General features: G+C 42.9%; 1 protein-coding gene across 4 annotated transcripts in view; it reads left to right on the plus strand.

Moving 5' to 3' along the window:
- LOC126259174 (alpha-1,6-mannosyl-glycoprotein 2-beta-N-acetylglucosaminyltransferase) overlaps positions 1–14,787 on the plus strand; it is a 460,896-nt gene that overhangs the window by 393,997 nt on the left and 52,112 nt on the right. For all 4 annotated transcript variants that reach the window (XM_049955741.1, XM_049955744.1, XM_049955743.1 and 1 more), the window contains one exon: positions 6,358–6,603. In XM_049955741.1, the coding sequence (XP_049811698.1) occupies positions 6,358–6,603 (246 nt within the window). The remainder of the gene's footprint in view (positions 1–6,357; positions 6,604–14,787) is intronic.

A 14,787-nucleotide genomic window follows, 5' to 3' on the forward strand; every position in this document is an offset into this window, starting at 1 on the left:
TCGACGATCACCAGTGGTGTACGGCCAGTGTAGGAGATCGCTCCCCACACCATGATGCCGGGTGTCGGCCCTGTGTGCCTCGGTCGTATGCAGTCCTGATTGTGGCGCTCACCTGCACGGCGCCAAACACGCATACGACCATCATTGGCACCAAGGCAGAAGCGACTCTCATCGCTGCAGACGACACGTCTCCATTCGTCCCTTCATTCACGCCTGTCGCGACACCACTGGAGGCGGGCTGCACGATGTTGGGGCGTGAGCGGAAGACGGCCTAACGGTGTGCGGGACCGTAGCCCAGCTTCATGGAGACGGTTGCGAATGGTCCTCGCCGATACCCCAGGAGCAACAGTGTCCCTAATTTGCTGGGAAGTGGCGGTGCGGTCCCCTACGGCACTGCGTAGGATCCTACGGTCTTGGCGTGCATCAGTGCGTCGCTGCGGTCCGGTCCCAGGTCGACGGGCACGTGCACCTTCCGCCGACCACTGGCGACAACATCGATGTACTGTGGAGACCTCACGCCCCACGTGTTGAGCAATTCGGCGGTACGTCCACCCGGCCTCCCGCATGCCCACTATACGCCCTCGCTCAAAGTCCGTCAACTGCACATGCGGTTCACGTCCACGCTGTCGCGGCATGCTACCAGTGTTAAAGACTGCGATGGAGCTCCGTATGCCACGGCAAACTGGCTGACACTGACGGCGGCGGTGCACAAATGCTGCGCAGCTAGCGCCATTCGACGGCCAACACCGCGGTTCCTGGTGTGTCCGCTGTGCCGTGCGTGTGATCATTGCTTGTACAGCCCTCTCGCAGTGTCCGGAGCAAGTATGGTGGGTCTGACACACCGGTGTCAATGTGTTCTTTTTTCCGTTTCCAGGAGTGTAGCAGCACGGCAGGAAATACGAAGGCTGTTCGGAAAGTAAGGTCCGATTGGACGCGAAATGGAGACCACAGTTAAAATCTGATGAAGCGTTGCACATACTTGTTGGCCAGTGTCTCTGATGTATCTGTCGACTGCGTCACGTCACTCTTCTTAGTTCTGAGCGCACGGTGAGCACGTAAAGATGTCTAGAAAGCAGTGTCTCCCGCTAAGTACGAGGGTTGGAACTTTAATAATGGCAACTATTTATTTACAGCTCGTACAAAATAGATACGTGTTTCGAAGTTGTACGACCTTCAAAGTAGTCACGAGTAGTTGCCAGCGATGTGGAAGTCGTAGGATACTCGTAGCACTGCCGGTTGTGTTGACAGTTCGAGCGGCGCGGTCTATTGCCCACCGAATTTGTAGCAGTTCTGAAGCGAATGCCGTGCAGTGTTTCCTTCAGTTTAGAAATCAAGTTGAACACACGAGGGCTTAAGCCAGGGGAGTGCAGTAGGTGGTATAGCACTTAGCAGCCCCATCAGTCAAACAAATCAGTAACAGCTTGCACTGTACGTGCTTGAGCATTGTCCTGCAAAATGATGGTCAGGTCCTGCAGAAAGTGTCATCACTTCTGTCTCTATGCTGTTCATTTTTCGAACACAACCTACGACCAGCTTAGAGACAGAAGTGATGCACGATGATGATGCATGTCGAGTGGCAATTTGCAGAAGTTTTCTGCATCCGATAGGCGACCAATCCATCAACCTGACAGCTGACGATTTAGGTACACTCACTGTCGTGAGGTGGGGGTCTTGTGTTGGAAACGAAACTGTTGCTGCTCAAACAATGGCTCTGAGCACTATGGTATTTAACATCTATGGTCATCAGTTCAAATGGCTCTGAGCACTATGGGACTTAACATCTGTGGTCATCAGTCCCCTAGAACTTAGAACTACTTAAACCTAACCAACCTAAGGAAATTACACACATCCATGCCCGAGGCAGGATTCGAACCTGCGACCGTAGCAGTCGCGCGGTTCCGGACTGAGCGCCTTGAACCGCTGGACCACCGCGGCCGGCGGTCATCAGTCCCCTAGAACTTGGAACTACTTAAACCTAACTAACCTAAGGACAACACACAACACCCAGTCATCACTGTTGCTGCTCGTGTGTAGTATTAAACAGTACCTACGTTTTACAGGAATGTATGTTCTCTGAAAGTTCTCTTCCTGAAGAAAAGTTGGCCCCACACACAAAACTTGGCTACTTCTGGGCTCAGATGCTATCTCAGTAACAGCAAAGGCCTTCTCACCCTCCCTTTTTTTTCTGTCATAAGTCTTGTGACTGGCTTGGTGCGCCACATCAACATTTTCTCTTCTCTGGCAATCTCTTCATCTCAGGACAGCACTTACTCAAAGTGCCCTCATACCCTAAACGTAGTGCTTATTTACTTTTGCAGATAAATGAAATGTCACTTCCCACGCAGAGTGGCTTTCAAATTGCCATCTAAAAGTCTGTTGAACTGGTGTAACACTGCGAGTATGTATTCAGGCAACAGCTAGTTAGGTTCTTACACAGACTAGACTTACGGTACAGTTACCGTCTATGTTCTACAACAACAGGTGTTTCAAGCTAGATGACATATTGTAGCTAATGTCAAAACAAAAATTTCGAGAAAATATTAATATTGCAAAAGAATTATTTGCCAGTTTGGGAAAAAAATTATTATCGCAATTCTGAATGACTCCCCAAGAGTTCTACAGGAAATTCTAATGACATTTCTTTTGTGCTGATAATATTTTATGGCATAACTGCAATAATGAGGGCCTACTTTCACTACACAAAAAAGCAAATTCGTACAACAGTTCTGATCATAGTTATAGATAGCACCCCAAGAGTTGTACCGAAAATAGCTAGTTAAACGTCGAACAGTCGAACTCGGAAAACTTCGTCCTCTGGTAGCAGGACAGTCCGACCCACCGACTGGTTAGCCATCTGCGCAACATTACAAAGTATTTCAGAATCTAATCTAAGTTAGCTATTTAAAGGAAAATTGCAGCAGAGGTAAATTTTGCAGCGTTTTTAATGATAGTATAAAGTACACAGAATTTGAAATACGAAGCGTTGTAGAATCTAAATTAATATGCAGATGCTGTGGTAAGAATTGGTGGGGTTCTTTTAATTTATCTACTGGGGGCCACGAAAACTTATTTTCACGTTTGGAAGACGATCATGGACACACACCAGCTTCAGAAAATTTATTAAACAAAAGTAAATCATGTAATTCTGTTAGAAGAAAAGTCGACGCTTGCAACCTCGCGGTTGAACCCCCGAACGCCCCGTCGCAATTAAAGGTGGTGATTTGAATGATATGTCTTTAACGGTTATTCATAAAGAAACGGGTATCAATTAGACAACAAAGAACACATTAGCTATGATGGATGTGAGGAGTACACGGGACATCACACTCATTTCAACAATATGGCTATGCTCATTCAGACGGTGTTCTTCTGCAGTCGTCGCTCTAGTGTCACTGATATTTACGAACCATAACACCCACAAAAATGTACAATCTACCAGAACTGAAACGTCTTCTCGCCATGGAAGAATTTAAAGTGATCGGTGATAAAGTTATTCTCCTCAGTCCGTTTCTTCTTGCTTCCAAAAACTGATATTTGCCATAGCCGATATCGGATCGAAAACGTCATCGAAACATGTTAACACAACACTTAAAGAAGATCGTCATGTTACTTTCGTTAAAAACACCTTCATGCTGTATGTTTCGTTGAAGAAAAAACAACGACAACAAAGATGAGTCCTGGAACAGTTTTGGTTCGTCGACCAACAAGTACATAACAAAACAATTTGACCTTCTACTGTCAGCAGAAAAATAGATTACCATAAAACTACCAAACAAGGAAAGTCTTCAAGTTTGGAAACAGAGAAATAGATTGATTTATTAGCTGATAAAATTTATGAACATCAGGTAATTCAATGTACCTACTCTTTCAAATACTTGAAAGTACATAAAAGTTAAAGTTCGAAGTACTTCTTGAAGATCAAAGGGAGATGTACAAAAGGAGGCACTTTCGAAGGAATTGCTCTAAAGAAAGAAAAAAAAACGACTCTTATCAGAACTCTAGTGAAATTTTGTGTATTTTATGCGGTGAAACGAATCCCTCATTATTACAGTTTTCTCATAAACTATTAACTGCGAAAAAAATGTCAGTAGTGTTTTCTCTAGAACTTTTGGGGAGGTATTCAGAAATGTCACCATAATTTTGTACTCGAAATTGTGCAGAACTATTCAAATTCGTACTGAGAACTCTTAGAAGTACAGAATATCTATAAAGAACTCTGAAACTTAATGCAACAATTTTCTGAAAGCGGGTTGATTTTACTCAGGATTCCAATACACCAAATTGTTCCCCCACTCTTTTGCCTGCAAAACCATATTTTTCAACATAATCTGTTCACTGCGACGGCCTTACTTCACCTTCCTGGGAGCCCCTGCGCCCGCAACGTACCGCGTGACATCGGAGCCAACGTCTTGCTGCATCAGTAACCTCGTCATCATCATTCACTTACTGCTTTCCGCAGAATGCATACTTCATTGGAAGTCGGAAGGTGCGAGATGCTTGCTGTAGGGTGCATCAGCAAGAACTCGCCAATGAAGTTTTGTGAGCTCTTCTCGGGTGTGCAGACTTGTCAGACGTCCAGTTGATCAGCAACGTGCTTGATTGTGATCCGTCGATCACCTCGAATGAGTGTGTCCGCACGCTCCAACACTGCAGGAGTCACAGCCGTGTGCGGTCGGCGGGCAGGCGGGATGTCAGACAGGTTGCGATAATGACCGACGCCTCGCCCAACGACGCACTGCCAGGTCTGGAGGCACCTACGAATATCTGCGATGCTTTGGTATTCCGCCAAAAGCAATTCAGTGACAGCTCTCTGCTTGGAACGCTCCTCCGTTACAGACGCCATTTTGAAGGCTGCGTACAGAGGAACTTCATGAAACTTTAGGGACTGTACTGGGAATATTCCACTATGTCTTAGAATAAATTCTGCATTTTTTCAATCAAATTGGTCTAGAAAAAAAAGTGTTGCATTACTTATTGAACGCCCCCCGTATTTTTAGAAAGTCTTGTGCTAACGTAATATGGCTGTGGACATGCAGCCCTATTGTCGTCCAATACATTTTTAAGCACCCAGCAGAGACGTTGTTGTTGTTGTTGTTGTGGTCTTCAGTCCTGTGACTGGTCTGATGCAGCTCACCATGCTACTCTCTCCTGTGCAAGCTTCTTCATCTCCCAGTACCTACCGCAAGGCCGGCCGTTGTGGCCGTGCGGTCTAGGCGCTTCAGTCTGGAACCGCGTGACCGCTCCGGTCGCAGGTTCGAATCCTGCCTCGGGCATGGATGTGTGTGATGTCCTTAGGTTAGTTAGGTTTAAGTAGTTCTAAGTTCTAGGGGACTGATGACCACAGCAGTTAAGTCCCATAGTGCTCAGAGTCATTTGAACCATTTTTGAACCTACCGCAACCTACATCCTTCTGAATCCGCTTAGTGTATTCATCTCTCGGTCTCCTTCTACGATTTTTACCCTCTACGCTGCCCTCCAATACTGAATTCGTGATCCCTTGATGCCTCAACACATGTCCTACCAACCGATCCCTTCTTCTAGTCAAGTTGTGCCACAAACTTCTCTTCTCCCCAATCCTATTCAATACCTCCTCGTTAGTTATGTGATCTACCCATCTAATCTTCAGCATTCTTCTGTAGCACCACATTTCGAAAACTTCTATTCTCTTCTTGTCCAAACTATTTATCGTCCATGTTTCACTTCCATACATGGCTACACTCCATACAAATACTTTCAGAAACGACTTCCTGACACTTAAATCTATACTCGATGTTAACAAATTTCTCTTCTTCAGAAACGCTTTCCTTCCCATTTCCAGTCTATATTTTATATCCCCTCTACTTCGACCATAATCAGTTATTTTACTCCCCAAATAGCAAAACTCCTTTACTACTTTAAGAGTCTCATTTCCTAATCTAATTCCCTCAGCATCACCCGACTTAATTCGACTACATTCCATTATCCTCGTTTTGCTTTTGTTGATGTTCATCTTATATCCTCCTTTCAAGACACTATCCATTTCGTTCAACTGCTCTTCCAAGTCCTTTGCTGTCTCTGACAGAATTACAATGTCATCGGCGAACCTCAAATTTTTTATTTCTTCTCCATGGATTTTAATACCTACTCCGAATTTTTCTTTTGTTTCCTTCACTGCTTGCTCAATATACAGATCGAAACACATTGGGGAGAGGCTACAACCCTGTCTCACTCCCTTCCCAACCACTGCTTCCCTTTCATGTCCCTCGACATACGTGCAACAATTGTTTTCAGAGTGCGTGACTGGTGTGATGAGCCAGCTGTTGCCATCTCCTTTTGTGCTGCGCCCTTGAGCTGAACGACAGGTGTGTGGGTTTGCAGGTGCTGCACAAGTTCCTGACGCCCAAGCCGCGGCGCAACGCGACGGTGGCGGCGGGGGCGGCGGCGGCGGCGGCAGGCACTGCAGCGAACGGCAGCGCGGGGGCGGCGGCGGCAGGGCTGCCCGTCCCCAGGCCCAACATCTCCGACATCCGGCGCAGCATCGAGCGCTACAACGAGATGCAGACCATCCACAACGAGGAGGTGTTCGGGCCTGTTCAGAATGACACGCTCATCATAGTCGTGCAGGCAAGTCAGCAGACTGGATGAGTCCGGTCCTTCTTCTTATCATCGTTATCATCATCATGCATCATCTTGTTGTTGTTGTGGTCTTGAGTCCTGAGACTGGTTTGATGCAGCTCTCCATGCTACTCTAGCCTGTACAAGCTTCATCTCCCAGTACTTACTGCAACCTACATCCTTCTGAATCTGCTTGATGTATTCATCTCTTGGTCTCCCTATACGATTTTTACCCTCCACGCTGCTCTCCAATGCTAAATTTGTGATTCCTTGATGCCTCAGAACATGTCCTACCAACCGATCCCTTCTTCTAGTCAAGTTGTGCCACAAACTTCTATTCTCCCCTATTCTATTAAATACCTCCTCATTAGTTATGTGATCTACTCATCTAATCTTCAGCATTCTTCTGTAGCACCACATTTCAAAAGCTTCTATTCTCTTCCTGTCCTAACTATTTATCGTCCATGTTTCACTTCCATACATGGCTACACTCCATACAAATACTTTCAGAAACGACTTCCTGACACTTAAATCTATACTCGATGTTAACAAATTCCTCTTCTTCAGAAACCCTTTCCTTACCATTGCCAGTCTACATTTTATATCCTCTCTACTTCGACCATCATCAGTTATTTTGCTCCCCAAATAGCAAAACTCATCGCAAATTCAAATTAATTTCGAAATGGTTGAGGAAAGAAAATAGAAAAAATACTTGACTCCCTCTCTGTGACACTAAAATAAGACTTAACGGATTTAGAAAGCTGCTTATACCTAGGGCTCAGGTGGTCGACAAAATGTTAGAATGTTAATGTAGGAGGGAAAGAATACAGCACAATTTAATATGGAAATAAGTAAAAGTTTAGGTTAGAACAAAACAACATGAAACTGCTAATGTAATATTAAATTATATAAACCTGATGATGGGCTGTGGAAACTGGTTGTTAAACAAAGAAATTTTCTCAGCAGCTCTTGCTGATAATCGTAACATTCTTCTGATATTAAATCTGTTGGTGCCGTATTTTAAATTTCGAACTGTAACAGCCCGTTACCTCATAGTTTTCGAAAAATTAAACTGTAGTAACTCTATACGTATACTAATAAAAAAAAAATGTAAAACGTCCCATCTGTACACTGAACAGATTTGCCAAAAGCTAATTGTTGATGGTGTAAGGAGTGTAACAGAATACTGTAAAACTATTTTTAAAAATTTTGTCTGTATGCACAGAAAGTTTGAGCTTAGCTAGGTGCAACTTACAAGCTTAAGTTCATCAGAATCAGATCACGGGAAAAAGATACCTGAATTTAAATTTTTAGGAGAATGTTCCGATTAGAAGTTCGATGTTTACCCCAGTGTCATGGTCATCACGGCGTAGTGCACCGAACTACCAATCGATGCTACCGTTCGGGTATTTTTTATCTCAATGACAGAACTATTTTCGGAAGCATACATCAGTGACGAAATAAAGCGCCGCAATCTTGACTGTACGAATAAGACGTAACATTGAATTTACATTCCTACGATATAAGGATTTACTGATTTTGCTTTGTGCACTGAAAAATTAACGTATTTATTGACTCTGCTTTGTGATCTGGGTGGCTACTTATTACATCGTGAATTCATTTTGTTTAGAAATAAAAATGCCTAGGAAACATTCGACTCTTTCTCAAGACACTGAAACGGCTAAAAGACTATGTGGTGTAAAGAATCCAGAGAAGATCTTGAGGTGAGAATTGCTGTGGCTTGAGAATATTAGGCTTTACCTCTTTCCGAAAGCGAGGTGTGACATAACTGATTGGTCTGGAGAAAAAAAAGCGTTTATTTTTACAAAACAATACTTTTTCTACTTTTCTACATAATCCCCTTGAACATTTATGCACCTGTTCCATCGGGCTACAAGCCTTTTTATTCCGGCTCCAAAGAACACTTTATCTTGATGTTTGAACCAATTTCCCACAAATTTTTTCACGTCCTCGTTGTCCTGGAACCTCTTCCCACGTAATGCCTCCTTCAGTGCACCAAACAAATGGAAATCATTAAGTGCTAAATCAGGACTGTAAGGGGGATGAAGCAATACTTCCCAGCCCATTTTGTCGATGGTTTCACGGGTTAGTTGAGCATTATGAGGACTGCGCTGTCTTGCTGGAGAATCACACCTCTCCACTGAGATCCACGTCTCTCTCTCATGGCTGGCTTCACCTTGTTTGAAAGCAAATCCGAGTAGTATTAGCTGTTCATTGTACGCTGCTCTTCGAGATAATCACAAAAAACTGTACCTTCAGCATCCCAAAACACCGTCAAGATGACTTTTCATGCTGATGCTTGGGTTTTGAATTTTTTCTTGACAGGTGGGTTGGTGTGCTTCCACTCCATGCTTTGTCCTTTTGATTCTCACTCATAGTGAAACCACGTTTCAACACAAATTAAAATTTTGTTGAGGAAGTGCGCACCTTCTCTTTCATAACCTTCCTTTAGTTCTGTGCACACTGTCAACCTTTGTTTCCTGGTGTAGGCGCGACAACTCCTTTGGGACCCATCTTGCACATGTTTTGCGGTACTTCACCTTGTTACAGATAATGTTATGAACTGTGCCAGTACTAACTTGAACCTTATCAGCTATCATTTCCACAGTCACATGGCGGTCAGCACTAATAATGTTATCAATTCGACTTTCAAGTGAGGGAGTTGAAACTGCAACTGGTCGGCCAGAACGGTGTTCGTCAGTCACTGAGTCGCGACCATTTCTGAACTGCTCTAGCCACTTGTAAAAATTCGCACGATTCATAAAACCTTCACCATAAACTCTAGACATTCTACAGTATATATTCACTGGTTTCTCGCATCCACTAAGTAAAAAAACGAGAAACAGAACGTTGTTCAACTAATGTGGATTTTCGGGCGGACTCGCCATCTTAAAATGTATTTTTTGAGGTTTTATAAACAAAACAATATTGGTACATCAGCTGATCAGGGCTCATTCCAGTGATGCCAACTTATAGCCATAAAAGTGCCAAACTTGCCCTACCAAAGGTTTTATCCTCAGATCAGTTTGTCTCTTTAATTATTGAATGACACTCGTATATATCGTCAGGACCATTACAAACCAATATACCTGCAGTTCTTTAAAGAATCGAACTCCTGTGTATAAAACAGCTCCAGATGTCTACTTTAAAAATGAATTAATGAGTTAAATAGTTGATGTTAAGCACGTAAGCGAGAAAAAGTTTAGAAAAGGTTTGAAATCATGTTTGAAGTTTGTTGGAAGTCGCTGAGTGTTTGAAAATACTGAATGGGTATAATCGGGTTGATACGCACGTAGTGAGCTACACTGCCTCGAGTCATAGACACAGTTTCTAAATGAAATACTTCCGTTGCTGTATAAACCTAATAAGATTATAGATCTTATGAGTAGATTATCACAGCATTTAAAATCTTTTAATTCGATCAATAATTGTCTGAAATATTAAAAACCAAAACTTCATTGGTCATGGAAGTCCTTAGATAGGCAGTCTGCAACTGGAATCGTGAACCATGAACAATCAACTATGAACCGAGTTAGTCGGTTAGTAGGTTAGATGACTGAAGCAGTTTCACCACCATAGCTACAGTGATGAGCCCGAAACATTATGACCTCCTGTTAATAGCGGGTTAGTTCACTTTTGGAGCTCAATAGAGCAGCGATTCTGCATGGTACGGGTTTCCGAAAATTGTGCGCAGATAGTTCGAGACTACGAAGCTGCCGATACCGTGCCAGGAATGCTCCACCGGGCTCAGGTCAGGCTTGTTTGATGGTCAAGACAGCAATGCGAGTTCACTCATGTTCCTCAAACCACTGCAGCACAATTGTGGCCTTGTCACACCGACATTTATGTTCCTGAAAGATGCTATCGCCGTCAGGGAGACATTGAGCGTGAAGGGATGCAGGTTGTCCGAACTAATGTCCACGTATAGTCCGTTAAAAATTAGTTGCGACTTTTGACGTTTGGCTCACCTGGTGGAGACATGACGCCGTTGCCCAGGTAACACCAATGGCGAACCGGCTTTCCCTACCACGCCGCCAGCAGTTCCGTTGGTAATGCGCCACTGTTGCCACGCCATGGAAAAACAATACCACGTGTTGTCGCGCATAGGGGACACCTATGTTCATTAACTCTCGTTGTAAGTTGATATTTTCTGGCAGTGAAGTGTTCTACATCGTCAGTATGTGAACGAGTGTTTCGTGTTGGCGCTGCATTAATAATAACAGTGGAGTACGTCTCAACAAGAGATTCGTAATAAAAGTGTTCGTCCAAGAACACGTTTACAGGTTGTGAATATAGCGTTCTGTTGCAAATATTCCACCGAATTCGACAATCGTAATGGACAATGCGCAATGCCACCCGATTGTGATGAAGCCCCAACATTGCAGAGGAGGAAAGCGGCTATTTTTCTCTATGTACAAACAATGTTCGATCGTATAAAGTTGAACCTAGCTTGTATAAGACGAAGTTAATGGAACTTGTAGTACTGTACAAGCCAAAAACTCCACACTGTCAGGTCGTCGACAAGGCTAACGGTAAAGAGCATAGTGTAATCAGGCATCCACCTATCATGCTGATTTAAAACTGACAGAATATATGGGCCTAGGTGAAAAGTACTGTGGCAAAACAACAAGAAATTTACTCTCAGTACGATTGACATGCTGAAAAAAGAACTCATTGTAAATATTTCATCATAGGACTGGTTCCAAGTTGTCAACCATACCATGAATGTAATTGAGTATACAGGGATTCATGAATAACGGGAACTAGCGTTGAGTAAAACGTTACTTCTCCTGTTGCTGTGTTAACGTCAGCTTCTTTTGCCTAAACACAGCGGAGTTTATACAGGTATACATCTTACTAACACCCTAACGCAGATGAAATTGGGGAAGAATCCTAAACCCGCGTATTATTAAACTAGCAACCGTGGGCGGGACATATCAATAATGAGAACATTCATTCTCAGAATAAAAATAAATGCAAGTCTATTGATTGTCCATAAAAATTGAATTATTTAGTTTTAAAAAAAATCTGTAGTTGCTTGATTATAGCGGTGGATATGGAAGTTTCGCATATTAATCACGTGGCAAAATACTGTTCACTTTGCGTGGAATCGTATCCAAAATCTTGTTTCGATACCGCCGATAGTTTGAGATACGAGGAATTGATGAATATTTCACTCTGACCTTTCCATTGGTGAGTACGTTCGTGACGGAGTCTTTTACACACATTCCATTTTCTCGACACTGTAGACACAGAGATATCCTTCGAGATGTAAAGAATAATTTAGTATGTTATCTAAATTTCATATGCTATAACATATGACGTAACACTCACCTAACGCAAATTCATAGTGATCCTTGTTTTTCACTTAAACTTTAAAATTTTTTGCAATAGTTTAGCCAATACCGGAATATCGTAATAACTATGACCGTTAACGAAATGATAGGCAATCCATCATGAAGCTATAATATGTGCGGGACTCAGAGTTTATTACCGTATAGGTTCTTTAAAATCGTTTGAGAAAGACTGCAGGCAGGCCAGCTTGCGCGGCTGACAGGTTGCGCGCCGAGCAGGCTTGGTGCTACCGTCGCCCGCTGACGCATTCAGCCAGCACACTCTGGCAACTATGCTTCCTTCTAGTGGTGGGCAGGAAATCGCATGTTAGAAATCACAGTGATCGAGAAGTCACAGGTATCACAGTAACAACTTTACATGATCTAACTGCGATTACAGTCGCAAGTAGCATTTCACATTCAGCGCCTTGAGCCATCTGTTGGCCGAATTCCGTACTGCTTTATTTCAATGACAAGTCGCGGCTAGAAGTCGCAAGTAGCAACTAAAAAAGCGCAGTTAACAGTGCCATCTGTTTGCCAAAGTTCGTACTACGCTCCTTTCCTGCGATTCGCTATAGAGTCCAACTGCGATTTCTGTGACAAATCGCAACTACAAGACGAAAGTAGCAACTAAAAAACGCATTTAACATTCTTTGCCTATTGCCGTCTGTTGACCGACGTTCGTACTTCGTTATACGAACCTTGTGCCTCACGAGATCGATGTACTGTATCTGCATATCATATGACAACATGCACATTCAGCACCAGTTATGGTTGGTCAAACACAGCTGTGACCCTGAATGTATTATATCAATAAGCAGCAGCATTGCCTTTGTCTCCAGAAAATATCATTTGGAGACAAGTAACCTAAAAAATGCGTTTGATTCTGCTTCCAATATGACAGTTGTGGTTAATACTCCACATGCCTACAGGACTTTGCAATGTTAACACAGCAAAACTCAGGCAACTGTCTAGGTGTAATGAAATGAAAACAATATTATTGAGTCATATGAATGTTTCACTTTTGTTCAGACACAGTTCAAGACTGGAGAAAAATTTTACACCTGGTGTTCTACATGCAACTGCACACACAAGCACTTTTTGCCGACACTACTACCACCTACATAAGTAAGCTTTTCCTGGGTTATCTTCAAGTACTGCACTTACACTATTCCTGATTTAACTGGAAGAGCTGTACTTCCCACTTTCATATCAACAGCCTCAAAATGCATACTCTAGACCTCGGGCTGTGTTACAGGTCAGTGTCACACCAAGATTGTGGGGAAAAGGGGGAGGGGGGAGGGCATGTCACCCTCCAACAAGTCTTTACCAATAAATAGCTGAAAATTTACGGGTATAGGACGGCTTAACATGGGAAAATGAGATTTTCATTATTCACTCATTGTATTTAACATTTATCATTCCTTTAAAATCGCATAACAACTTCAATTAAACACAGTTCAAACACTCATTCTGCGCACATCTTTCATAATTATGGCACTTTTTAACTGCAAATCTTCTAAGAGCTGTCTTGAATCTTTACGATTCTCTCTCAAGAGCCTTGATGTGGTTAGATACGTACAGCAACCAGTAATCACAGTCGGAACTGCGTCTGCAAAATCACAAGGATTATTAAACATTTTTGCTGTCACTAATTACAAGCAATGTAATTGACAGAGTAGTATTACTAATATTTGCTGTAATGAAAGCCACTCAATAGGGGATGTTTTACATTTCCAAAAAAAGATCTCATTTAAGTAATTAAATTCATCGAAACACTTAGAAACTAACCTCTCGTCTGACGAAGACAGTCTAAAGACGCAGTGGCAATTTCTCCAGACCTGTTGACAATGATATTTTGAATTATCGTTTTACTGAGTGACTGAAATGTAGTTCGGATACCTGTGAACATAACAATACGTCAGAATTCGTTTTCTAAACACGAACTATTACGGTACTGTATGGCTACTTACATATTTATTACACTATTAATATTTCCACAATTGTTGCTTTTATACAAAAGTAAAGCTAACGGTAGAACAAATATAAAACATACTTACTAATGACCGTTTTGGTGAGATGCAATTTTCTGTGTGAACAAGTGTAACTTTTTCATACGATGATAAGTCGCAGAAATCGCAGGAGTAACAGAAGTCACAGAAGTCGCAGAAATAGCAGTGGTAGAGTGCGGAGGGATACAAGCCTTAATTCCTTACCTGCGATTCTAAACTGCAACAAATCACTGTTAAGAATAATAGATACTCAAAAGTAGCATTCACAGAAATCACTGATATCGGAAAATCGCAGTTTAGCCCATCACTACTTACCTCCACCCGCTCCCTACTGAACTGTCAATAGTCGCAACTGATTTTAAGCGCACTTATAGTTGACAGCTCTCAGGGCGCCTTCGATTACTACCACAGCTCCTATGGAAGCTTCGGTCCCTCGTAACATACCACTGCCCCCAAATGGAGTGCATCCGTTGCATGCTGCATATTTCAACTAGCCGTTCCCCTGTTGGCAGTGTATTCGGGCACGACCGACAACCTGCTGTAACAAGAAATGTGATTCGTCAGACCAAGTAAGACGTTTCCATTGATTTATGATCCAGTTCACACTGTAATCTTAACTGACGAAGGGGTCAACATGGGAACACGTGGGGATCGTCTGTCACGGTGCCCTATGTTTAGCAAAGTGCGTTGAACGGTGTGCTCTGAAACACCCCTGCCTGCACCAGGTATGTTGTCAGATCTGCCTCACATTGCCCCCTATTCTGCTTTACACAGTGGGCAAACAGAGCTTTAAGTTCTGTGATGAGGCTTGGTTGCCCAACACCTTG

This window comes from Schistocerca nitens, chromosome 5, assembly GCF_023898315.1.
Source record: "Schistocerca nitens isolate TAMUIC-IGC-003100 chromosome 5, iqSchNite1.1, whole genome shotgun sequence".
Classification (NCBI taxonomy): domain Eukaryota; kingdom Metazoa; phylum Arthropoda; class Insecta; order Orthoptera; family Acrididae; genus Schistocerca; species Schistocerca nitens.